The sequence below is a fragment of the Cinclus cinclus genome, chromosome 1, assembly GCF_963662255.1.
Source record: "Cinclus cinclus chromosome 1, bCinCin1.1, whole genome shotgun sequence".
NCBI lineage: Eukaryota > Metazoa > Chordata > Aves > Passeriformes > Cinclidae > Cinclus > Cinclus cinclus.
In genome coordinates, this window is record NC_085046.1 from 96,168,641 (window position 1) to 96,193,500 (window position 24,860).

General features: G+C 39.1%; 1 protein-coding gene across 1 annotated transcript; it reads right to left on the reverse strand.

The window, feature by feature from the left end:
* Nucleotides 1–433: 433 nt before the first annotated feature.
* On the reverse strand, nucleotides 434–24,637 carry SOCS6 (suppressor of cytokine signaling 6). Its single transcript, XM_062500770.1, has 2 exons — nucleotides 24,605–24,637; nucleotides 434–2,984 (listed from the first exon to the last, which is right to left on the reverse strand). The coding sequence occupies exon 2, from the start codon at nucleotides 2,855–2,857 to the stop codon at nucleotides 1,253–1,255; it is 1,605 nt and encodes a 534-aa protein (XP_062356754.1). The 5' UTR covers nucleotides 2,858–2,984; nucleotides 24,605–24,637; the 3' UTR covers nucleotides 434–1,252.
* Nucleotides 24,638–24,860: the final 223 nt, after the last annotated feature.

Below are 24,860 nucleotides of genomic sequence, written 5' to 3' on the forward strand. Positions count from 1 at the left end.
ATTTTCTGCGGTCACTGTATATCCAAACATCTCTTCCCAATAATTTGAAAGGCTAGGAGAATAGCACTTTAGAGATGCATTTTAAACATCATCCATATAAAATGTTTTCAGTCCTGTTCCTTCCTCCTCAAAGAATGTAGAAAAAAGGGGAAAATTAACCAAAGGACATTAGTGTATTACTGTACTTTCTGAAGTGAAAGAAAAATGTAGGAAAATGGAAATTATAAAATTTCAAGTAGCTTGAACATAAATATGGTAGAAATAATCCTATTAGAAGTTTTACCCCATCCCCAAAATGGCTTATAAATCTACGTTCCCATGATAACAATTCCTGGAGTCTTCCTACAAATCCAGGCAACTTCCCTCCCTTACTCTGTGAGAGTAGGCAGGAGGGAAAAGGAAGAAAGAGGGGACCTGGTAGGTGTTCCTTTATTAACTGATGGCATGATTATAAAAGGTAATATTTTACAAGACCCCAATACCAAAATTTCCTTCTAGGTACATTAACTTTCATAGACTGTTATTTAAAGGCCATTTTCGGAGGACAAAACACTGAGACGAGAAGAAGGCTGAACCAACCTTCTCAAACTCAAGAGTGTGCAGACAGTACAAGGCTTAGGAGGAAGGCTTTTTTTTTCCCAAAGATATGCTGCATAAGCATGTTCTCATCACACAGCTTTGTCTATACACTGGGGCATATCTCTACAGAGATGTCTAATTACGACACTAGGAAGCAGTTTTTAACTTAGATGTAAAATCAGTAATTTAGAATACCAGTATGTTCTTTATCCATGTTCATTTTTTCCAGAGGTTGTTTTAAAGGAAAAAAAAATCCATTCAACAAGTTTCATTTGACTTTTACTTATCGTTGAATACACATGAAATGTGCTTTCAATGCATAAAAATCACAGTGGATAGCAGCAAAGGACTTGGGGGAAATTAAGGAGAATTTGATCATTCACATTGTGATTAATCTGCACATTGATGAAAGATAGCTATTTCACACTTCTAAAAATAAACTTGAGATCATTCTTTCCAACAAAATAAAACAAGAAAAAAAAGCCTCCCAAAATACACAAAACCCCCGAAACAAACATAAATCCAAATGGGTTACTTTTCTTTTACAGACAAAAATGAAATATTTTTATGGCAGCAAAAGATTTTGATAATAATGAAAGTCTGTAAACTGTAATTCAATCTCTTTTTGTTGTTGTTGTTCCCAAAGTGCAAGATGCAAGATTCCCGTAAGCTTTCAGTAGTGCTTTTCCTGTAAATAATCCTTCATTTTGTTTGGCAAAGGCAGTTTTTGAATCAGGTCTATTCTGGTGTACTGACGTATTACAAAACGACACAGGTACTGTAAAGAGCGCACCTGCATAAACCGGGATACTGGATTTGTCAGTCTCACTGGGTAAGTCGCAGATCCAGGCAGCCGGGATCTTGAATAGCAGAAAGCTCCGTTTTCAGAGTCCCTGATTGAATGTTCAATTAAGTCAACTATAGACGTATGTCCCTCCACATCTGGCTGTTCATAAAAACTAAACCTACCATTTGAGTGTTCAATTCTAGTGTGAAGAGTTTTTCCATGGGAACGAAAACTCAAACTTAAAAGATAACGATCATCAGAACTATCTCGAACGAGAAACGAGCCATCAGGCACATTAGCTAATTTTCCCTCTGCCTCCCAGCGTGTAATGGGGCCCCAGTACCATCCTTGTTTTGCAAGTTTTTTCAGTTCTTCTGTGAGGCTTGTCACAACCATAGGTCCACTATTCTGTACAGAGTCATAAACTCTTCCAACTCCTGGGGCAGTGTTAGGATCAAAATTCAAATGGCAGCGCATACTTTCAGCCACGTGGGCATCTGTGCCATTTAATCCATTGAAGTTCCTTTGGATTTGATTATTCTGCATTGGAGGTAGCAAAGGTGAGAGTGGAGGGACATCGCTATGATTAACTCTTGGGCTTTGCAACATGACTCCTGTGGTACCAATCAACAAACCATTCACCGTCTGGTCCACAAAGATATCCGGTGCAACGACTACATCCTGATCCACTTGGCTCTCATCTTCATGGAAAGCACTTCCCCCCACTTGAGAAGAAACAGTCGAAACTTCCATGGGTGAGGAACTATCCAGGCAGTAACTACGTGATCCTTCCAAAGGATACATTCCCTCATCTAAAGGCACAGTATACTGAATGTAGTCCTGAGGCATTAATCCAATAACTACAGGCACATGTTCATCAATATGAAGATGCAAGTCCCCGTTCTGAGATTCCGTATTTTTTAATGCATTGGTTTGTTCCTGGAACACATTTTCTGACTGCAAGTCATGGAAGTCCTTTCGAACACCATTCAGTGCTGGGCTTGGATTAGAGGAATGGACCAAGGCCTTGACTTTCACTTCCATTTTGATGCAAGTCTCTTCTGAATTTGTAGGTCGAAGAGGCCAAGGAGTTGGGCTGTAATGGTGATTACGGAGGGAAGTGGATCTCAGAGGTCTTTGAGCTCGCACATCTTTGAAGGTTATTGGAGCAGATGAGGAAGAAAATGTGTCATCATCTGCAGAGCTTACAGATGGTGTGCTGCCTTTGCCTTTCTGCTTTTGTTTTGCTGAAAGCCTCCTTTTTAATGTACCCATTAAACTTTCACTTTTTGATCTATTTTTGCCTCCTTTTTCATCTTCACTATTGACTTCACAGCTAGCCAAATCCTTACCATAGCAGCTGCCAAACAAGGAGTCATCTTTTCCAAATTCACTTAATGATGGCTGCTGAACTACTACAAAGTCACTTTCATCTTTACTTTTATTTAAGTTAAAGGACTTGCGAATTGTTTTGAGACTAATTTTCTTCATTATGACAAGTTACCAAATCTGGCTGATCAGCACTGCTTGCGGTGTGATATAGCCCTAACACACGAAGAGCAGCTTCTGCTTCATTTATGTGTTTTATCCACCGTCATTTAACTTCAAGAGCCATTTCCTGGAAACAAATAAAAAACAATTAAATTCACAAAAGAATCATTTCAAAATTATCTATAAGGGTTTTCCCCTCTCCTAGCAAAACAGAAATTGCAGTACTTTAATGGATGTCACATACAAGTAAAAATAGGGAGCTGACTTTGAAACAATCAAACTCAAAAAAATGAAACTCCTATGTCAGCCTTGGAGATTCCACAACTTCATTCTGCTTTCAATATGCTATTTTTTGAAACATTCACACACCTATATCACACTCACAGGCACGTATATTTAATGCATTTATATATAATTTTCAAACACATTAACACTTCTCTCTTTCTAAATGCTCCTAAAAATCCCCACACAAGTAACTACAGAAGATAAAACTACAGACAACATTACAGAATTCCCTCATGCAGGTTAAACTGTGATTGGTCCTAAAAACATGATCGTAAAAGGTTATTCTTTCTCTACACAAGAAAGTTGAGTAATATTTAGAAAGTTACATATTTATAAGAAAACTAACTGTAGTGAAAGAATAGAGTTTTCTTATCAAAGAAAAGTATTGTACATTTAGAGCAATCCCCTCCGGAACTTCTGTGAAAGATTTTCAATATCTTTTAGGCACAGAAGACCAAGTCACAGGCTCTTACTGCCTAAAATCATTAGAACTTTTCTTCCTCCAGCATTTCTGCCAAGATCTAGTGGACACAGCTGCTCAAGTTCCAGTCAGCTGCTCCCACCTGGCATTTTGCAGAATCAGGTATCCCCAAATTTGATCTTTTGGATTTTTTTGTGTGTGTTTTTTTTTTGTTTGGTTTTTTTTGTGTTTTGTTTTTTTGTTTGTTTGTTTTTTTTTTTCCTTGATTGAGGTTTGACTGTTCTGGGGGGCTTTGGAGGGGCTTAGTTTGTTTCATTTCAATTTTAGCTAGACCTTCCAAAGTAAACAGCTCTGCAAGGAGAAGGGTAACACATGGGAAAGAGAAGAGAAGGAAGTTGCTACTCGCACAGAAGTAGGTACTACAATTAGTAGTAACTGTTATTCCACATACCTCCAAATACGTGTGATGTTAGCAGCACAACCTGCAGCAGCAAGCCTGGCTCCAGGCTAAGCATGGCAAGCTGAAGGAGTCTAACAACCTTTCAAGAAATCTTCCAACCTTGGTGGACTGAGGGGAAAGTAAAACAGCCCTTACATATGCACTTCCCACTTTTCTCCCAGAGTATCACAATACAAGTAAACTGAAAAAAACAGTGCAATGGACTGGAATAAGTTTTATCAACGGAACAATACCGTTTTCTTAAATAAGCATTCAAAAACTGCATAAAAGCATGAAAGGACAACGATTACTCTAACCAAAAAGCAGTCCATTACCTGTTGCTGTTGTCCAGCCCAACTTCTATGGTCCTCAAGTACACAAATGCTAAAAGATCATATCCAAAGCAAACTAAAAGGCAATGTGAAGCACTGACAGATTCTGAATTTCAAAACACCTTGAAAAATTTTAAATAAAGCCCTACTGCTGCAGGAATGGACACTGCTCCATAAAAAGCAGAAGCAGTAAAGATTGATTTACTTGGATTGTACCCTAGTTCTATCTGCATCAACCTGTTTCAAAGACTGTTTCTGTGTCCTTGTCATAACCTCCGATACCTTCCAAGTCCATCTTTAAAGCACATTCAGATCTTTACATTTCATTTTCTTAATTATCAAACTAAATAAGAGTTTATTCCAATAGCGAGAAACTAAAAGATTTCTCTTGTCTCTAAACTGACTTACTTTCTACCAGCAAAGAACAAACCTGACCTGAACAATATACTTCCTAGACAAAACCCTAAGAATCAATTACTTGCTATAAATGAGTATTAAGACCTTATAAAATAGGCACCATTATTTCAGTTGTTTACTAGTTATTTTCCACTTTTAACATGATACCTGTTTTATCAGGAGTCATGAAATCCTAAAACATCTCCAGTTACACAATTTGAACACAATCCTGAATTATGGGTATGAATTTTCAAAGGTTAAAGCACCATGTTTACTTTCCTACAAGTGCAGATAAAGGGAGACTTACATGTCAATTAAAAGGAGACTCAAAATGTCATTGACCTATTCCTAAATCATTTGGATTTTGCCACCTTTCCAACTTGCAGAACTCTTTTTGTCATGTATAGCCAAATTAACCTACAAAATGAGTGAAAATTACAACTTCAGGACTGCATGCTTCTCCTAAACTAACAAAGTCAGACTAATCTGATAAATTTAACTGTGCTTTTGTGTATGCAGTACCAGAAGCCTGGGAACTGTCGCATTACCTCCACCTGTGACAGCCACAGTGTTCTCCAACTGCTTCTGACATCCACAAGCTGATACTGTTTCCACTTTTCCAGAAATGCTCCCCCCTCCTGGTGGAAGGTACTGTCTACCAATCTCTTCACTCTTACGACCAGTGACAGGACTCAAGGAAACAGCAAGAAGCTGAATCAGGGGAGATTTATGTTAGATACCACGCTGAGGGTAGTTGGGTACTGGAACAGACTCTTCAGGGAAGTGGTCAGAGCACAAAGCCTGACACAGTTCAAGAAGCGTCCAGACAACGCTCTGAAGCGCATAGTGTGATTCCTGGAGTGTCCTGCACAGAGCCAGGAGCTGGACTCAATTACTCTGATGGATCCCTTCCAACTCAGTATATTCTGGACTCCATAAAACCCATGGCTTATTAGTTGTATCCTTGTAAAAATTCACGTCAAGATATAAGAAAGGTTTGATAATCAACTGTAAAGCACATGAACAACATGCATCTAGGCAGAAGTGCAGTTGATTCATGCATGAGAAGATGATAAAAATCTAGTGACAGTCTAGATTGAAGCTCTCAAAGTAAACTGAACACACTCACATCACGAGAGCAAGTCTCTGAACAAGTCATCTGTATGAAACACACTCTATGATACCTCCTACACATATTTTATCCAAGACAGAAGAAAACAAATACACCCTGAAGTCAAATACCTTTATTGATCTCAATACTCCTTTTTCTTTGCATGAACTTAAAGAGCACCAGCTAATTCCGCATTGCATACCAATGTGTTTAAAAATGCTGTATAAACAGCCCTCAATATATGATACACTCATATGCTTCCAAGCATAGAATTCTTTGCAATCTGCATCTAATAGAGCTGGAGCAGAAAAGCCCAGGCATACACCCCTTCCTGGAATACATTAAAATGAATTATGCAACTTCTTCACAACCCTCAGCACAGCAACAGCTTCACTAGTATTTTGCACGAATTACAGCATGACTGAAGTCTCCCACCAGTGTGCTCTTCCAGTGCCATCTGCTGTACAGTGAATTAGACAGCCTAACAAGAGACAACTCTAGAAATTCTTCTGGCCGATATTTTGCAAGTATAAACAGACTTGAACTCTACCAATGCATTCCCAAAGCCTGGTGGCTATGTGTGCAGAAACACATGGAACACACAGAATGAAAACGGGAGATTAATCGAATCCAGAAAGAGAATGAGATCTTAATGCATAGAATAATGTGGATAAATGAAATTCAAACCTATGAACTTTCATCACAAATTCTGCATCTCAGAATCTTTAATATTATGCAGGTTAACAAAATACAGGCCACGTCTCTGGATGAAAACTACCATCTTACTATCCAGCAAACACCATGTCCCCTTTTGCACAAAAAAAATAAAACTAAATTTGCACACCTCACTTGAAGGAAGAGCAACATTTATCAATCACATACAAATGTAAAATTATTAGTAAGGTAATTATTAGAAGGTAATTAGGGCTAAAAGCTCACTTTACAGGCTTCTTCTTGGAAACCTAAAGAGCAGACCATGCAATGATACATTAATTATTATGGTGGCCAGCAATGCTGTATGAAAAGTTATGGAAGTTTTAAAATATATATCAGTTTCTGCAAATCTGGTCTGAATATTCCAACATTTCAGAGTAGTTTCATCTGGATGACACAAAATGGTTTCCGTAGATTGGAATCACATAGCTATCTTGAAGTGGTGTTTGCAAAAGTACACCAAGAAACAAAACTTGATTATACTGGCTTGATTAATTTCTGATCTTTTTTACACTTTTATGTTAGGCATACTCTTTTACCGAGACAAATACTATAAACAATGTTACCAAAATGCACTACAACAGAAATAAACCAGGATTAACTTTAAGGAGTTAGGACAGAAAATATCATACTGGAAACATACAGCAAACTACAACTCATGTTTGAACAAGGAATTGTCCATAAAAAGTTTAATAATAATATCATCATAAAAATTACTTCAAATTATTAGTCAAGGCTACTTCAGATAGCTTCTAAAGTAAATGTTAATCTGCTTGTTTAGTTCCATAAAGTGAAACAGTTGAACACAGAACTTGATTCTTTTTAAATTACATCATCCTGCATCATTCCTGAAAAGTTTGTCTTTCACTTAGAAATATATCATCTTTATTCTTATACTGGATCATAATAAGACTTATATAATTTACAATTTCAATTTATCATATTTTACCATAATTATTTAAATTAGGAAAATAACTAAAAATACCTCAAAAGTGAAGTTTCTGCATTCCTGGGCATGACAAGCACTAGGTTCTCCTTATTGTCAGATAATGAAGCCTATTCTAATCTGCAGAAGTATAAGGTGTCATTCTCCTGCTTTCCCCAAATTCTCACTGAAATATATTCATGCATTCTTTGGAAGAGCATGTCAAAAACAGCATCTTAAAGTAATGCAGATTTCAAGTACTGTATTTTGGAAATTCTTAAGTGCCTATATTTTCTCCAAGTTACTAAATCTATTAATATGAATTATTAAGAAGTTGCTCTCCATACCCATTCCCCTCAACTTTACTTCCACACTGAATCTGTATCTCTGGAAGTTTTATTTCAAACCAGTATACAAAAATACAGACTTGGGGTATTTCCTGCTATGTACTTAAGAGTTTCAGACTATATGAGTACAAAAACTACACACAAAATACTCAGTAAGTAAAGAGAGATACAGTATCTGCTTCAAACACCATCAGTTTCCAAAAGAACATACACACTACAGGGCAATTTTTGGCTTTTTCACTATACATGCCATAAGCACACTGAAGATAGTGAGGTTTTTCCCTTCTCTGATCTTCAAGTAAATTCCTACATTATACTCCTTTTCAATAAGAAGAATCTTTAAATTAAGTAAACTGAATTTCATTGCATACTCTTTATACCTTGAAAACAACAAAAAAGGTAAATGGTTTTAGCAGAGGCTTGCTTGCTAACGGATGAACACTCCCCTAATATGATTGCAAATTTTATAAAAGCCCTTCTGACTTGCATGCCTGGTTTTCTAATGAGCTCAAGGCTCAGATGTACAACTTCACATAAAATTGGACCAAGGAAAAAACATATGAGAAGCTCATCTGACAGTACATTATACTTACAACAATTCAAGAGTATTTAAAGCCTCCTATTTTTAAGCTAACTAATCAAAGATCTGAACACTGAGTTGTTCACCAGAAATTTAAATTTCTACCCTCTAAGATTTGACCAACTATGGAAAGTATGGTCAACCTCTCTACAGAGCAGCATAACTGAACAGGTTTTATACAGAATACAGTTTAAAACAAACCAACCAAGTAAGTCGTGTCATTTAGTTGTATCATCTCTCCTATTTTTTTTCTCCTTTTACAAAGCTTAAACATAAAACAATCCATGGGCACTACTGTTCCAACATTGGGTAGAGTAACCCTAATCCCTACCAACCTTCAGCAGAGAATAACCAAGGTACACCTTTGGTAATATGTAGAAAAGTGGGGTAAATTAAAAATGAAAATTTGACACGATGGAATTTTTGTCACTTGTGATTATGGGAATTAAAAGTAGGCAAAACCAGGAACACAGCCACTGGAAAAGTCAAAATGACTGCTTTTCCCTGGCCTGATGTTAGAAAAGAATGCCCTTCCACACTTAGATTTCCTTTATTTTTTTTTTTTTAATTTTCTCTCTTTGAACATTAGTTAATCCATGAGTGCTTGCAGTAAGTCCTGTTCTTTCCCATATTTGGTTGCAGAATGGAATATTTCTATCTGATTGGTGGTTTTTCCCTAGGGAGTAACTTAAGGGTGTTAAATGGCATCTCTATTACAGTTTGTATGTGTATATACAGACTTGTAACTATAATAATTTCATCACTACAATAGCCAAACCCAGTTACTAATATTAACAGACCTCAGCCAAGGTTACATCTCTGTTACCCAAGGATGGTTGGCTGGGGTCCATGTCTGCTCCCAAGCTACTACGGGCACACTAACGTAAACTAAAGTCTAAACGTAAAGCTAAACTGAAGTCACCACCAGTTGGTACCGGCTCAAGAACTCACACAACACCATGATACCAGAGCTGTTGTTGGAGGAGGAAACTCCAGGGAAGCTGGGTGGATGACAGCCAATAACCACTTCAGCCATTCCTGCTAGATCTCTCACAAACTGAGAATCAACACCCAAACAGGGAAATAAGCAGACTGTACATTTCATACATTTACTAAAAGACAGACACAAAGTACCACTTTTCACCACTTTCTTTTAAGCAAACATATGATAATAAAATATACTGCTAACAAATTGTTTCAAGCATGTGGAAAAAATATCAGGAAAATTAAACCTAATTTGGCTCTGAGACCCTAATGATTAACAGCAAGGGAAAAAGGAGCAAACAAAAATAAGCCAGCAGTTCTATGTATGCCAAGGCACTGAAAAAGAGAAAAGAACATTTCTGATGAATCAAATGGGAGGAGTCACTAAAGAAACCTCACATGTTCATGTGTTTCACTGCAGGAAATCCCACCCATTGACTGCAAATAAACCTTTGCTTTTAGTTTTCACACAGCTGTGCAGAAGCAGACTGAGAGTGAGAATAATGCTCAGTCAGGCTGTTTTCATTTCTTACTATTTTACAAGAATGCAGCAGCCAGCCTTGCAGCAGACTGTCTGTCATCAAAAATTAAGTTTAGTTTCATAAGCAAAGGTTAGACTTCCTGGGAGATAATGCATGAGAATTCCTCTCCAGCTAAGAGTCCATCCCCCAGTCCATCCTGGCAGAAGATTACCGAAATGTTTCTCCTCCACTGTAAGGTACGGGGTAGCCTCAGCTTGATAATGAGGGATTTATGCTTATCCAAGATATTTATGCAATCCTCTTAAACCATAACACAGTTATGTTAGGAGTCTGAAAAGCTGTAAAACTATAATGCTCTGCAAACCAGCGTTTCATTTAAGAATACGAAACAACATCGCATTCTGTAAAAGGAATACATTTTGAAACATTCTTGCTCTAAGATGGCAAGGAACAGATTCTGTGCCTAGGTATTTGTGAACATAAGTGTTTGAAATTAATATCATGACAATGAAAGGAAAACCAGAAAAAAACACAGTAAAAACAAAAAAAAAATGCACTTCCACACTTCTTTTCATCGAGAAGTATGCATAAATGTTTAAATGTGTGTTGAAAAGAACATAACATACATAATTGTAAAGATGCAGGTACTGAAACCCAATTCTGAATGCAGTTCAGTTTCCGAATCCTCAATGATGCATTCCCAAACATAATTTTAGAAATGCTACCCATCCATTCAAACCATATGCCAGAAAGACAGAAATAATAAAGCAGACCATTCTCTCAAAGCGATTTTTGTGGTCAGCAATAATCTGACCACTCTTAATGTTAGTGACAAAATTATATAATTGTGAGAAACAGTGTTCCAGCCTTTCCCAAAAAAGGAAAGAAAACACTCAGTAGACATGCAACAGCTAAATACTACCACTTCACATTGACTTACACTGATTTTGGTTTCGCTTTCAAAGTTCAGGCTGCAGCAAGGACAGAAACACTGTTACTGTGTACAGCTTCGAAAACATGAACCAAGACAACTGAAATGGGCCTATTGCAAAAAAAATATTTTGATGAGGAGACATAAAAACAGGTTCCATGAATGATATTTTCCTACTGTGCTATAAGAACAGACATTCAACTTCTCAGGCCAAACCTCTATCACCAACGAACCCCACAGTACAAGGGGCACATACAAAATGGGCAATACAGAAATACACCACTCAATTAACAACTAATGCTACATTACATGTTTGTTTCCTGCTGCCAGGGGAAAAAAAAATCACTAGGAAAATAAAAAGGGGAAGACACTGTGAGGAAAAAGAGGAAAATACAGGAAAAGTAATAAAAAGAGAAGCCTCATACCGTACGGTACCACTACAGAGATGATTATTCTAGGAGGTATTGAAGAACACCTGGAGGACAACAGAGTCATTTGTCACAGCCAGCACACTGTGTCATGAGAGGAAAGTCCTGCTTGTCAAACCTGATCTCCCTTTATGACAAGGCAACCCACCTAGGTCATCAAAGGAAGCAAACTGATGTTATCTTCTTAGATTTCAGTATTTTTTGGTACTGTCTGTCACAGGATCCTTCTGGACAAAATGTCCAGCACACAGCTGGATAAACACAGCATGGGATGGGCGAGCAACTGGCTCACAGGTCAGGCACAAAGGGTTACAGTGAATGGGGTGACATCAGACTGGTGACCTCTCACTAGTGGAGCTCTGCAGGGCTCCATCCTTAGCCCTGTGCTTCTTTCAACAACTTTATAAATGACTTGGATTCAGAACTGGAAGAGATACTGAGCAAGTTTGGAGATGACACAAAATTGGGAGGAGCAGAGAGGTCCTGAAGAGAGACCTTGAAAAGTTAGAGGGCTGGGCAATCACCAACCATACAAGTTTAACAAGGGCAAACGCCCGATTCTGCACCTAGGATGGGTCAACCCTGGATGTATGTATAGAATGGGAAATGAGGAGCTGGAAAGCAGTGCCACAGAAAGGGACCTGAGGGTCCTGGTCGATGGCAAGTTGAACACGAGTCAGCAGTGCCCTGGCAGCCAGGAGGGACAACCCTGTCCTGGGGGACATCAGGGACAGCATCACAGCCAGGGAAGGGAGGGGATTGTCCAACTCTGCTCTACACTGGGACAGCCCCACCCCACCTTAAGTCCCTTCCACCTCAGAATACTCTGTGATTCAGATTTCAACTGAAAATTATAAGGGTTTGCACAGCATCACTACATATGTCACTATGCTACAAATTTTTAAATATTGCCATTCTCCCTGAATTAGGAGTTGCTAATTTGTTATAGTCATTTTTTTTGCTTCTGCCTGTCCCAGTCACCTGATGTGAAAATGAAGACAGAGGAAGCAGTTTTAAATTACTGTAGCACCAAGCAAGCATGACTGGTAATTTTGCTTTCTTTAAGGTGCAATATGGGATACTCTCTTCTTCAGGAGCAAAAATGAAAAAACAACATATCAGGAGAGCTATGAAGTCATATTCACAAAGAAAAAAAAAACAAACTCAAAACAAACAAACCCCAAAACACTACAAACCCAAAACAAAGTTAAACCTAACTTTCATTTTAAACACCTCACTTGCCACACTATCTAGCAAACAGGAGGCTTCATAGCCCATATTTGTAAAAAAAGTATCTTCACCAGCAAGTGGTAAACTGCTCACCTTTCCACTTACATTTATGTCATTTATGCTTATCTGACAGACAAGCAGAAACATACAATTCGCCTTTAGTCCTACAAATAACATCCACCTGCCAGGTATAATATTAATAAAAAGAAAATCGGCACAAATTAGCTCCAGGTAATACGATCCCTTTCAAAATACCCAGGTGGGAAAAAATAAAACAACCTTTTAAAAAATGCACCAAAAACGTAGTAATTAAATTCTTCAAGCAATAATTCAAATTTAGTTATCTAATATATTCCAGTAGGAACAGAAGAAACATTGTTCAACTCCAAAAGATAAATATATTCGATAGCGATTTGTCTACCAAACACACAAGCTGAAACAAAAGCACCTGAAACAAGTTTTCAAGATAGGGACTGGCTTGAAAATTCACTACACAGAAAAAGAGGATTCCATTTTTCTGTCATATGCAGCACAGTCATGTTCTGCAACTGGAGAGCATGCAATTGCAGGAAGATTCATTTTCCTATTTTTCAGCCCTTCCAGAAGGCCCAAACAAACAGCAATACACTGCAGCCTTACACTGTCTTGCACCATTCTGCCTTGGATCTCATGACTGAGGATGACTCCAAATTAAGCTCCCCAGTACAGTTTTTCACTGAGGCTGAATGACTCTTTGAACTTGCATGACCAGGTAGAATCTCCAATGTCTTTACAGCCATTACCCCCACCTGTTTCCACTAGGACACTTTCAATAAGAATAAAAGCCTTGTTTCTTTAGAAGATAACACTCTATCCTCTCAATTCAAGCTAAGATGCAGCAGTTCTTTATGAGACAGTTAACCCTCTACATAAATGGAAGGATTAAATGAACCCATTTATGGTCTGAGGGGAAAGAACACAGTGCCTTGATTAAAGAGAAATAAAAGTGGAAAGATCTTCCACAGCATCTGTACAGACTTCACACATGTAGAGAAATCTCCAAGCATGCTGAGGAGGAAGAAGCAGCTAATAAGGACAATCCCCAGAATCACAGAGAAAAAAGGACTGACTTCTGTTTTAAGACTTTCTTCACTAAATTATCAAGGAGAAATACAATGTATTTGCTACACGGATGTCACAAAGATCCCACCATTCCTCTCCAGACCATATAAAAAAAGTTTACTGTCAATACTACATACTCCTTGCCTTGCATCAAGGCATTTGGTTGCCATACAACTCAGATTTAATAAATTTTCAACCTGCAGACTCCTACCTCTAAAGCTTTCCTTTTTTATGCACATTAAATCAGTTCACATCTGTAAGTTCTAACAGTGGTCAATTCTAACTGAATACAAACACCAACAATTGATATTCACATGTGCATTGTGAAAGAAAAGTAATTTTGTAAAATTATAATAGATTTAATTTTTTTAAATAAGGACAGCAACATTTTTCCAAAGCAATAACCAATTGTATTACTACAATGCATACATAACATTATAACATGAAAATAATTTGAAAGTTTATGCATCCTTTCAGTAAAATTCATTGAAAAGAGAAATAGATATTCAGTGAACTATGAAAGACCCGGGATGAAAAGGCATTGTCTACATTTAAACAATAATTACATTTACTGAATCAAGGTCATTCTAATCCCTGAAATAACAAAAAATACATAAAATACTGCAATAGAGTGTCTCATATAAGCTAAGAGGCTTCTATTGAAGAAACCAAGTTCCCTAATCACTTCTCTAAAGTTCAAGAAAGTAAAAGTTCAAGAGTTAGACTTGTATTCAGAGACTACTGTTTGTTTAAGCATTACTTCCTACAGAAAGATAAGTCAATCTCAACAAAGATGCTGTTCACAAAAACCGTTTCATTGTAACATAAAAATGTTTACCTCTGACCTTAAAGATACCACCCATGTTCACTAGACGTAGAAGTGGTTTGTTACTGTGACCTGTTTTTCAATTCTGATCGACTGTTAAAAAGAGAAAGGCTTAGGAAATACTTTTTATATCACTACATTAAGAAACCAGCAAAATATTAAACCTTTTAAAAAATACCTCTAAGTTCCACTTCAAATTTTACTTTCTTGAAATATTTAAAATATTATCACTAAAATAATCACAGTCAACTTCTCTCAATAGTAAAATCCTGTGTTTTCCCTCTTGAACAGCCTAGTGAGAAAAGTAATTTTATATCCTTTATCTGAAACATTTATATAGGAAACATAGTAGACAATTTTATTGTGGTTCAAAGTCCAAGAAGTCAGAACTTGAGAAAAGCCAGAGGAGTTTCCTGACCAAGTCTCCTTCTTTTTTCACATCTGGGACAAAAATGTTTACATTAATCCTGCTCTCCAACATCCTCTAAAATGTATAGTCCTACCATTTACTTACAGTACACCAATTAAACTCAAAATTCCAGATAGAATTATTGGCTTCATTAAGGACATTTTTGCTCTCTATGTTCAACATCTAAATGTTAGTGCACAAGGCACTTGATGCTCTATTTAAGGAGTCAGAGCATAGAGAGCTTAATTTCCACGTTTTTTAGATGGATTCATAAGCTGAATAATATCCACCATCGGGCAAAACTAAGGTAATTTAATTCTGAAACCTAAATTTTTAATTCACATAATATGGAGTTATAAATAGGGGAAAGGGGTGAAAGCTGCTGGGGTTTTGAAGAAACATCCACCCCACCTACCTAAATCTGAAATCTCCCCCACCTCTCTCAGATGGCAGCGGAACCAAACGTGCAGCACCAGGAGCTCATTGGAACAGCAAATTGTCATGTGCTGCAAGAGATCACTTTAAAGCTTGTGGTCCCTTTCAGAGGCTTCCTCACAATGGAGGAGTAAGTCAAACACAGGAGCTTGGATTTCGTCATTCTTTTGAGATGCACCAAACCTTTCAGTAAACTTTCTGTCACTGTCCTCTAGTCATGATTCAACTTCCTGACATCCTCTAAAACTTCATAGGTCAGCAGGTATTTCACAAAATCCTTCCAGCCCAGATGTTTTGTTTATCAAAGCAGTAAGCAAATTAATTGCTCATATTACAGTGCCAAGATGTATCAGGTAGCAGAGTGAGGAGCAGAGGACCCATCCACGCTATGTAGCTATAGAGGTTAAAAAGATGCAGAAAAAAAAGCAAACCACCAAAGTTATGGAGGTTGGTAACAAGAAAAAAAAAGAAAACAACAAACCAAATCCCCTTCTCCCTAAAAAAAAAAAAAAAAAAAAAGCTCAGCAAAACCCAAGCACCTTTCAAGGTTAGTTCTAAGCCCCTAATTACAGTGATTGAAGTAAAACCCGCAAAGAAAGCAAATTCAGACTAACAAATAGGCCAAGGCTCAGAGTTTAAGTTTTGCATGACACAAGCTCTGAGTTGGCTAAACTGGTGTCACCAGCATGGCACAAAGCATTTTCACAATCCCTACCCCATTCTGCTTGTAACAGATCTGACTGAGGTTGATGGCCTGCTTTCCAAAAATACAACTGAAAGCAAAGTACATTTTGACAAACTGCAAAGGTCAGAACTGCAACTAGTCTTACCTAAAATAGAGATATCTGGCTTTTGTCCAAGTTAGGATTATTTTTTTCAGTATCTAAGCATAAGCAATCCCTCTGAAAAATCTACAGGAGCTGCAAGTACTTTAGGCATACTACAACAGAGTCAGGTTCCTTAAAACTTTCAGACGTACAGACCTTTGCTTTTTTTCAAAGACCTTCACATACAGGGAGCATCTTAATTTAGGAAGCATCAGAATTTCAGAGATTTTTTTCATTCTTTTAACTAAAAACTCCTCAGTAGCCTTTATTCTTATTTTTTGTATATAAAGGCAGAAGTACTTAGTGTTACAAGAACAGTGTCACTGGCTACCTCGTGGTTAACACCTTTACCTACATGTCTAAATCATCGCACTGAATCAAGCCACATAAAATTCAGTAGCAACAACTTCCTTTTATGGATATCATGAGAAGTGGAAGCATGATCATAGAATCCCTCTGGATCACATAAGGAGCTTGCACAAATGGAAATCAAACTACAAAGTCTAATTACTGTGATCCTAGACACTATGAAAGGAGATTCTCACTTATTCTTAAGATACCCTCCAGTGCAGCAACAGTTTCAGATGCAGGATAAATTGGGACAGAAAGTCAGATGCACGTTTTCCCTCTTCAAATCAGTTGCTTACTCCATCAGGATGAGAAAAAGCATGCTATCTTTATCTAGATCATTCATTTTCAGGTCTGTTAATCTTCTTCAGAACAGCTTTAGAAGAAGGAATAGAGATTTTTTCACATTACAGGGCAGCCAAAAGGCTGGTGCTCAGGATAATTCTCATACAGAAAGGACAGAAGTGGAAAGTTACCGTGGCTATCTTACATTCTGAATGTGGGCTCTGCCTAATAAACTGTTATATCCTATATTTTTACATCACTGGGAAATGCAGCCTGTACTATTTGCAGTCTGTAAAACCCATACACAAAAATGATAAGGGAATTTTTAGCTACATACCTTTGGATTTAATTTCATATTTCACTGCAGATGTATTTTGTCCATCACATGGATGATAGGCCCAATATCCACTTATTATCTATTTTCCTAAATAAATAACAGTGACAACAATCTACTTCACTCACGCACACTTGAGAATCCATTTTAAAGGCAAAAGAGCACTTAGTACATCGAGTGTAAGGAACCCACTCCTACATAGTTGTGCCTCAATTCTATTCTGGAACACCTATACTATTTAACGGGATACAATTCAACTGAGATTGTCAAACAGTATCAGCTACAGAATGAACAGTGTTCATGGCCAGGAAAAGAGATCCAATCAGTGAAACAGAAAGTAAGGTTTATTTCACAGACAAGCCAGCACAACACAACAAACCAGAAGGCAGCAGGTGAAGGGGCAGGAACAGAACTTCCTTCTCCTTGTTTAAAGACTGGGGGGATCTTGAGTCACGTTGTGCCCAAGGGGCAATCATTCCGAGTACCTCTAATCAAGCAGTCTCTCCTGGAACACACTCTAGTAGCAGAACCTAGGCCAGTAAAGCACTAAGTATTATGTGTCTGCTGATCAGAGGATCAAGCCTGCGCTTGGCCAGGCTGCCCCTCTTAGGTCTTAGGACCCACTGCAGAGAGTAATCCAAGCTCTGCATTTCAGAAAGTGAGAATGCAAAACACAGCTTATTTTAAATATTTCCTTTCCCAGTTTCCCTGGAAGGAGGCCCAATACAGCTCAGAGTCTATTCACACGTGGGAAACAGGAGACACTGCTGTGCTCAAAGTACTGTTAAATACACCAGGTAAATGAATCTGTAGAGAGAGCATTATCTCCAGATAATCTGACAAAATTACTTTCATATTTTGTTTCTCCTAAAAAAAGATGGTGAAACATTAAACAAATTTCTAAATTCACCCTTTTAAGTCCAAAGGTGCTTTAAAGAAGGCACATACCATAACACTGCACAACTTGCACACTGACCAGAATAGGAACAGAATTTTGACTGCACAGGCAAAGCTGCTTAACCATCTTTTTCATAAAGTCCTGACTTGCCAGAGTAAAAGCTTTTTACAGGACTACACCAGTTCTGACAAAGCTCACTCTACATGCAAACTTTCTCGTTTTGGGTAAAAACGAGAGAGACTCTTAATTATTCATTATTAAGATCAGAAAATTCTTTTCTCCTACATCTACACTCTAATCACCTGCAGACAGAAGCAGCTCACTACCCCAACCAAAGAATCCGGTGGAGAATATATTCACTGCAGTTTTTAGACAGACACTTGTTTTGTCCTGATGCACACTGGAAGATGGTTGGGTTGGGGTTGTCACCTTTTTTTTTTTTTTTAAATAGTGTTGCCAGTAGCATAAAATCATTTTCCACTTAGCCCTAAACTATCTGATTTTGCAAATATTCTGTCCTAACCCAACAAAGATTAATTAACCATGAGCAGACATTTAACTTAATGGGACTCCTCAATGTAAATTGTATTCAGCTTGCACATAAAAAAATTGGGCCTTACACTGAGCAACTTCGTATCAGTGTATAAATTGTCATACACAGGATCAAATACAAAATTTTCACTGTCTGTATGAAGTAATGTAAGCCCTTAAGATAGCTATCTCCAGAGCAAGGTCAAATTTCTGCAGAGCCAGGAGTATCGAAGCCTGGTTGCAAAAGGTAGCTAAGCTTCAAAGTTCAGACATGAATAAGAGTCATGTACATGCACACTGACTTTCTTTTCTCCCATTCTGGCATCAAATTTAAAGACACACTATAAAAAAAAAAAAAAGAAGGAAAAAGAAGTATTACCCAAATTTTAAAAAAAAAGACAACAGAGAGGATACATACTTGTCAATGCTGATGCACAGAACTTTATTTCCATTTCTCCCCCATCACCCAGCATTTAAAACACTGCAGATTCCAAAAGCACTTATTTTTGTAATACACAGAACACAAGTCAGTACTGATATAACAACTTCCATTCACCATCTTCTTCTGATCATCACTGGATTAGACAACAGCTCAGACCAGTTCTGTTGGTGAATATAGACTCTCTTTTATCCCTGCAGTAAGGGATCACAGAATATTTACAACTACAGTGAGTATTTTCCCAAGTAACTGGATTTTTCGCGCAAAATAATGCCAAAGGCCATGGCTAATATTTTATTACTTCTCAGCACTGCTTACTACTAACCAGCAGCTCCCTTCCTTTCAAAGGCGAAAAAGAGGAAGAAAGTCAAGGTTCCAGCGCGCCTTGATCAGCACTGGTTTTGCCTCTGTTTTCCACTGAAGGGAGAACAGTGAGAGGAAAGAATAAAAAAAAAAGCCATCAGGCACCAACCTTAGACAGACCAAGACTTAAGCTCTTACACATAACTTAGTGACTCGTACCTCTGAATGCATAAACCAACTATTCTAGAGTCAGTCTCCTCGGGCTGACCAAAATTCCAGCTTGGAAAACACCCTCAGCACAGGTTTCATCCAAACCAGTATCCCTGCACAAACAGCTTCTGTCAGTGAATCTGGCGAGAATTCCTTACTCGTCCAGTTCCCACCAGCTCCTGAAAGAACATCCATCTGAAAAGCTGCCTACCCTGTTTCTGGAGTACAGCTTCCATGTAGCTCATCCTGGAAGGCACACCTTCTGTAATAAAAAACCTTTGCCCTGCTGACACTTATCTCTGTTTCTATATTTTATTAAAACTCCTAATCTGATACCTGATTACTAACCCAAAGGGATTCCGAGGGTATTAAAAGCCATTGCTGATGCCAAAACCAGTCAAAATTACAGCTTGTAAGTGCTGCAGCACTTACTGAGGCAAAGTCAGGAGAGGAACATCAGAAGGAACAAAAAAAGAAGGCAAGCTCGACCACTGTATTGGCGACATCTTGGGACCAAACATGCTTCAGAAACATTTGGAGTAGCCTACTATGTTCTCAACCTATTTGAGGAATGCAGACTGCTTTGGAGAAGGAAAAACAATCACCTACTCAAGACTCCTACAAGCTACTGTTTTAGAACATTTACCAGAAAACGTCAAGATTAATTAAGAATAAAACTACTCAAGAAAAAACAAGAGATCACACACTGTAAAACCAAGTCTGACTGGAATCTCATTTCCAACAATGTTTTCAAAAGTAGCACTCTATGTACTGTACTGTGTTTTAAGCAATACAGAATATCCTTGAGGAAAAATGCAGATTTAGTAACTTTGGTAATTTCAAATGCTAAAACTAATCATTTTATTTGCTAGTTGCATTCACCACATGAACTCAAGACCATCAAAACCTAACACAACTGCTCTTATGGGTCAGTATTATATATATTCAAGTTAAAAAACACAAACACAGCTGCTGATTATACTTCACACTAAGAAGCAAAGAAAATATCATGTATCTGTGTGATTTCCTTAGCAATATGCACAGGTACATATTCGTGGCTTAAATTTTTAACTACAGACCACTTAAACTCTGAAAAAAATTACTAACATCTACTATTTATACCTTCACTGCCAGAAAAAATGGCTGTCATCCAAAACTATTTTACAGCAGTTTACAGCAAGATTATTTGGTGTTTATAACAAAAACCCACACACTTTACAAATCTAAGATTTTTTAAAACTGCCAACCTATTGCATTTGGCAGACTAGAAAAAGAATGTTCCACAGTAGACAGAGCATGAGAGGCTATGTGCCCTTTATATACACAGAAGGAAGCAATGTTAGAGGAGCAGCACCTGGACAGAAATGTCTATATACAGCATTCTGTGCTTGGCTTTACTGGCAGGAAAGATTTTTTTTCATATTCCTTCAATGGAGTTTAAAGTCAGAGGCAGAACAAGTCAGCCAATGTATTCACATCCATGTTAACCAAACACATTTAATTTGCACAGTTTTCTTGGTGATGCAGCAACCAAGAAAGAAGTTTTTAGGTAACATGTGGCTTACATCTCTGTCATAAACAAGGCCAACTGAGCTCCTCAGAATCCAAAGTGTTATGCGAATGGTTAAGGAGACAGAAAAGGACCAACAGTTTCCAGAGTATTTTATCTTAATATTTTCCATTTAAAAAATTACATGAGAGATAATAGTCTAAATTGACCTTTTAAAAATTAAAAATATGCAAACATAGGTTCTTAAATCCACTTTACAGATTAATGAAGAGCAGTTAGATTTGCAAAGCCATACACCTCAAAGCCTTCCAAAATCATCTAGAGTTCCAGATGCTTATTGTTTGCATGCCTGTACATGACAAACGAAGACCATGAAAACAGGCAAAAGAAAATATCCAGAGCAACTTTTATTTAATTGAGCTTAAGGACTTGAAGATCTAAATCTCTAATACTTTGATCTAAAAATTTTAATTCCCGCAATAAGTAGAATAAGCCAGATTCTGCTTCACGTTGCCTATTCAAATTCAGTCTGTGTGGACTCCAGCAAAGTTTGTGTGCCCTTTTTATAACCTTTATGTATCAGTGAACATTTTACATACAGTCAGCTTCCCATTTTCATCCAGGGCAGTAATTATAGGCCAGTTTGTTTTCAGTTTGGTTTTATTCACCAGGAGAGGTTGAAGTAGGCGACAGGTTTTTGTTTCAGTAGCTGAAGATCATTCAGCTACAGTGGGAAAAAACCTTCTGTAATAAAAAAACCCAAAGCTATGAGTTTCTAAATGCTTCCTTCAAAAGTAATGTAACTATTTTTATTACAGAAATTTATTCAACTTTCATAGCAGTTTTTTAATTCAGAAACTAATTACTTCAAGAGGAAAAAGCAAAAACAAAATAAAGAATGTACCATGAATCTTGATATTCTGCTGTATCAAAGAGATATTTGAGTGGTCTGAAGCTGTTTTTTAAAGCTGGACAATAAATATCCCATTACACAATCATCTTTTCTACAAAAACATACTGCTGTAGGTAACTTGCCATCTATTATACACCCTTTTATACTATTTGTATCTTACTTTCTTCCTTGGAGCATCAGAACTGCTTGAGCTACCCTCTCTAATTTGTTGCTAACACACATTAAAGCCCTATCAACAAAACACTGAGGCACACACCAGCAGAGAACAGTCTCCCTCCTACCTGCTTTATGTTATTGCATTGTACTACCCAAACACTACCAAACTAGTGCTGTGTAGGCCCAAGAGGGCAGTAAAGCAAGAGAAAAAAAGGCACTTGAGTAAGGGATTACCCTGGACTTTGGCCTCAGTTTTGCCAGTAATAGCATAGCAAATACGTAGTGAACTCAGGGCAGCCCTACCAAATGAAGTCTTGCAACTGTTTATGCTCAAATTACTGTAAGACTATTAAAAAAACATAAGAAAAAGCAGAAATAATTAACTTGCTTTGTAAGAACAGCTTTTAGTTAAGAGTTCACTCTGTTACTCCACCAATTCACTGTGCTAAGGAGTCAGAAGTTGTAATCTAGTCACAGAACAGTAAGGACCAGTTACCATTTCCTCAAACCATCCTTCTCCAAGAGCAACCCAAGGTTACTGACCAACTTCATGATCCAGGATCATAGAAGTTAATAGTATAAATTAATGCATATTTGTTTGTTTAGATTTCAGTACATCAAGTTTTTAGGAAGCTTAGAATTATCCATCAAGTCTCCTGTATCCATGCAAACAGTCTGATGCTGCAATACATGCAGTGCAATAGGGTGATGCTCACAAAACCCCTGGAAACAAGACAGAGTTTCTCCCTAACTACTCCATACCCTTGCAGCTTTCCAGGGAGTTGGCTAATGTGGGTATGTCGGTATAAGAACACACTGTTATCATCTATACTTTTAAGTATTAAGGTTTCATTTCATTAAATTTCAACTTCAAAAAAATCTACTTAAATCTCAAAACTTGGGATATAGGGAATACATCCCTGATTAAGCATACAACAGGAGAACCTGTTTCAATAAAAACTCAGTTCCAACCACATTGCAGTGCCACAAACTGAAGAAATATCAAATAGGAAGTGAACACTGTTTAACACATGAAAAAACTAAGCATTTTGAAAAAGCTGAAATTGTCTTTAAGTTACACATAAAACTGTGAGTTGTGATTACTGTCTAATTTCAGGAGATTCTGAAAATACCTACACACTGTCTAGTCATTTATAAAGTCTTCTAGCCAAGCTAAGTAATTGATTTCATAGTTGCATCAAAGCTTCCATATTTTCTACAACCCAAGTACATATCTATTAGCACAAACAAAATCTAGAAGCAGAACCAGTTCTATTTTTTCCACCCACAGCAGAAATGCAGATGCATTATTTCTTGAGTACTTGTGCATACAGCAACTCTCCAAGACAGGAGGTCTGCAGCAGGCATTTAACTACAGGTGTACTGAGAGGATGGACGTGGCATAAACAATCCCAGCCTGAGGAAAGAGGTGTTGGGACCTCAGAGTGAGAGGGCACAATAATTTTTTAAGGGGAAGTCAGTTTCCCTGACTAAAGTATATTCTGTGACCAACTTCTTTAATGTGGTAACCCATTACACAGGGAAAAAAAATATCGTGTTCCAAACTAAGACGATTTTGAAAACACAGGAAGACAAAAGTAAGAGGACAGAAAGATGTACCCTCACAATGTATCCTCACATCACAGAAGCATCATTCTCTGCATCTCTCAAAACCCCGTTGTTTTGCAAAGGCTTTTTTCTTAAGCAAAGCGGTTGGGATGGACTAGTTTTCTAAGAGAAGAGGCATTATTAGGGAAAGGGAGTGTAAAAAGCAGCTCCAAGAACAATGAAAGCGAGTAAAGTTTGCCCATTTGGTAACGCTTTTGTTAAAGTCAAGTTCTTAAGTGCTGCCAGTCACAGAAAGGAGCCTCTCTCGCTCGCCCCTTCGGGAGCCCTTGGCGCACCCTTACCTCCCAACAACCCGGGACTCCTCCACCACACAAAACCCGGCACCGGCTGCCTAAATCGTCACCTCCGGACACGGGAACATACAAGCCTCACTCAGCTGAAAGCGGGTTTCACGGCGGGGTACAGAGAAACCAGTCCAGTTCCGCCGTCCCCCTAATGGCACCAGTAGGCGCGGGGCGCATTCGGGCAGCGGCCCAGGGAAGCAGCACGGGAGCTCGCGGGCCCGGCTGCCGCGACTGGAGGGGGTGAGAGGCTGGCCTGGACCCCTCCTGTCACGGCGGGGGCTGGGCAGCACCTCGCCGGCCCCGGCCCGGCACTGCTTCCCGCCCGCCCGCCTCGCAGGCCGCGCCGCGGCCCCGGTGCCTCCGCAGGGCCTGGCACCGCCGCGGGCTCGGGGAGCCCAGCAAACAAAGGGAGCGGAGGCCGGGGCCGCGGCTCGGAAAGAGGGCGGCGGGCAACTAGCGAACGGCACCGGCCTCATTCACCGGCTCCCCGTCCACCGCACCAGCCTTCCGCGGCCAGCAGTGAAGGGAGGGGGCAGCCGGGCCGCCGTGCGCCCGTTGCCCCGGGGACGCTCACCCAGCGGAGGCCGCGGTGTCCCGCTCCCGGCGCGGGCCTCTTCCCGGGCACCTCGGCGGCGCGGCTCGGCCTGAGCCGGCACCCGGGCTCGGCGGGGAGCAACCTCGAGGGGCGGCGGAGCGGCACTCACCGAGGAGGAGGAGAAGGAGGAGCTGGCTCGGCTGTTGCTTTCGCGGGGCCCGGCCCGGCTTCGGCTCTGGCTCCCCTCCCTCGCCGTGCCGCCGCCTCCCTGTTCCTGGCGCCGCCGCCGCCGCCGCTTCCTCCGCCTCCTCTGCCCCCACCCCTCCGTCCTCCGAGGGGCGCACGGGGGCGGCGAGCCCGCGATGGCCGCCGCGTGCCGCAGGCACGGCTATGGCCGCGGCGCCCGCGCACAGCCCGGCGGCGGC

What these genes read in the sequence shown, in the direction of transcription:
- SOCS6 (XM_062500770.1), bottom strand. Translation starts at nt 2,857, where the DNA reads ATGAAGAAAATTAGTCTCAAAACAATTCGCAAGTCCTTTAACTTAAAT.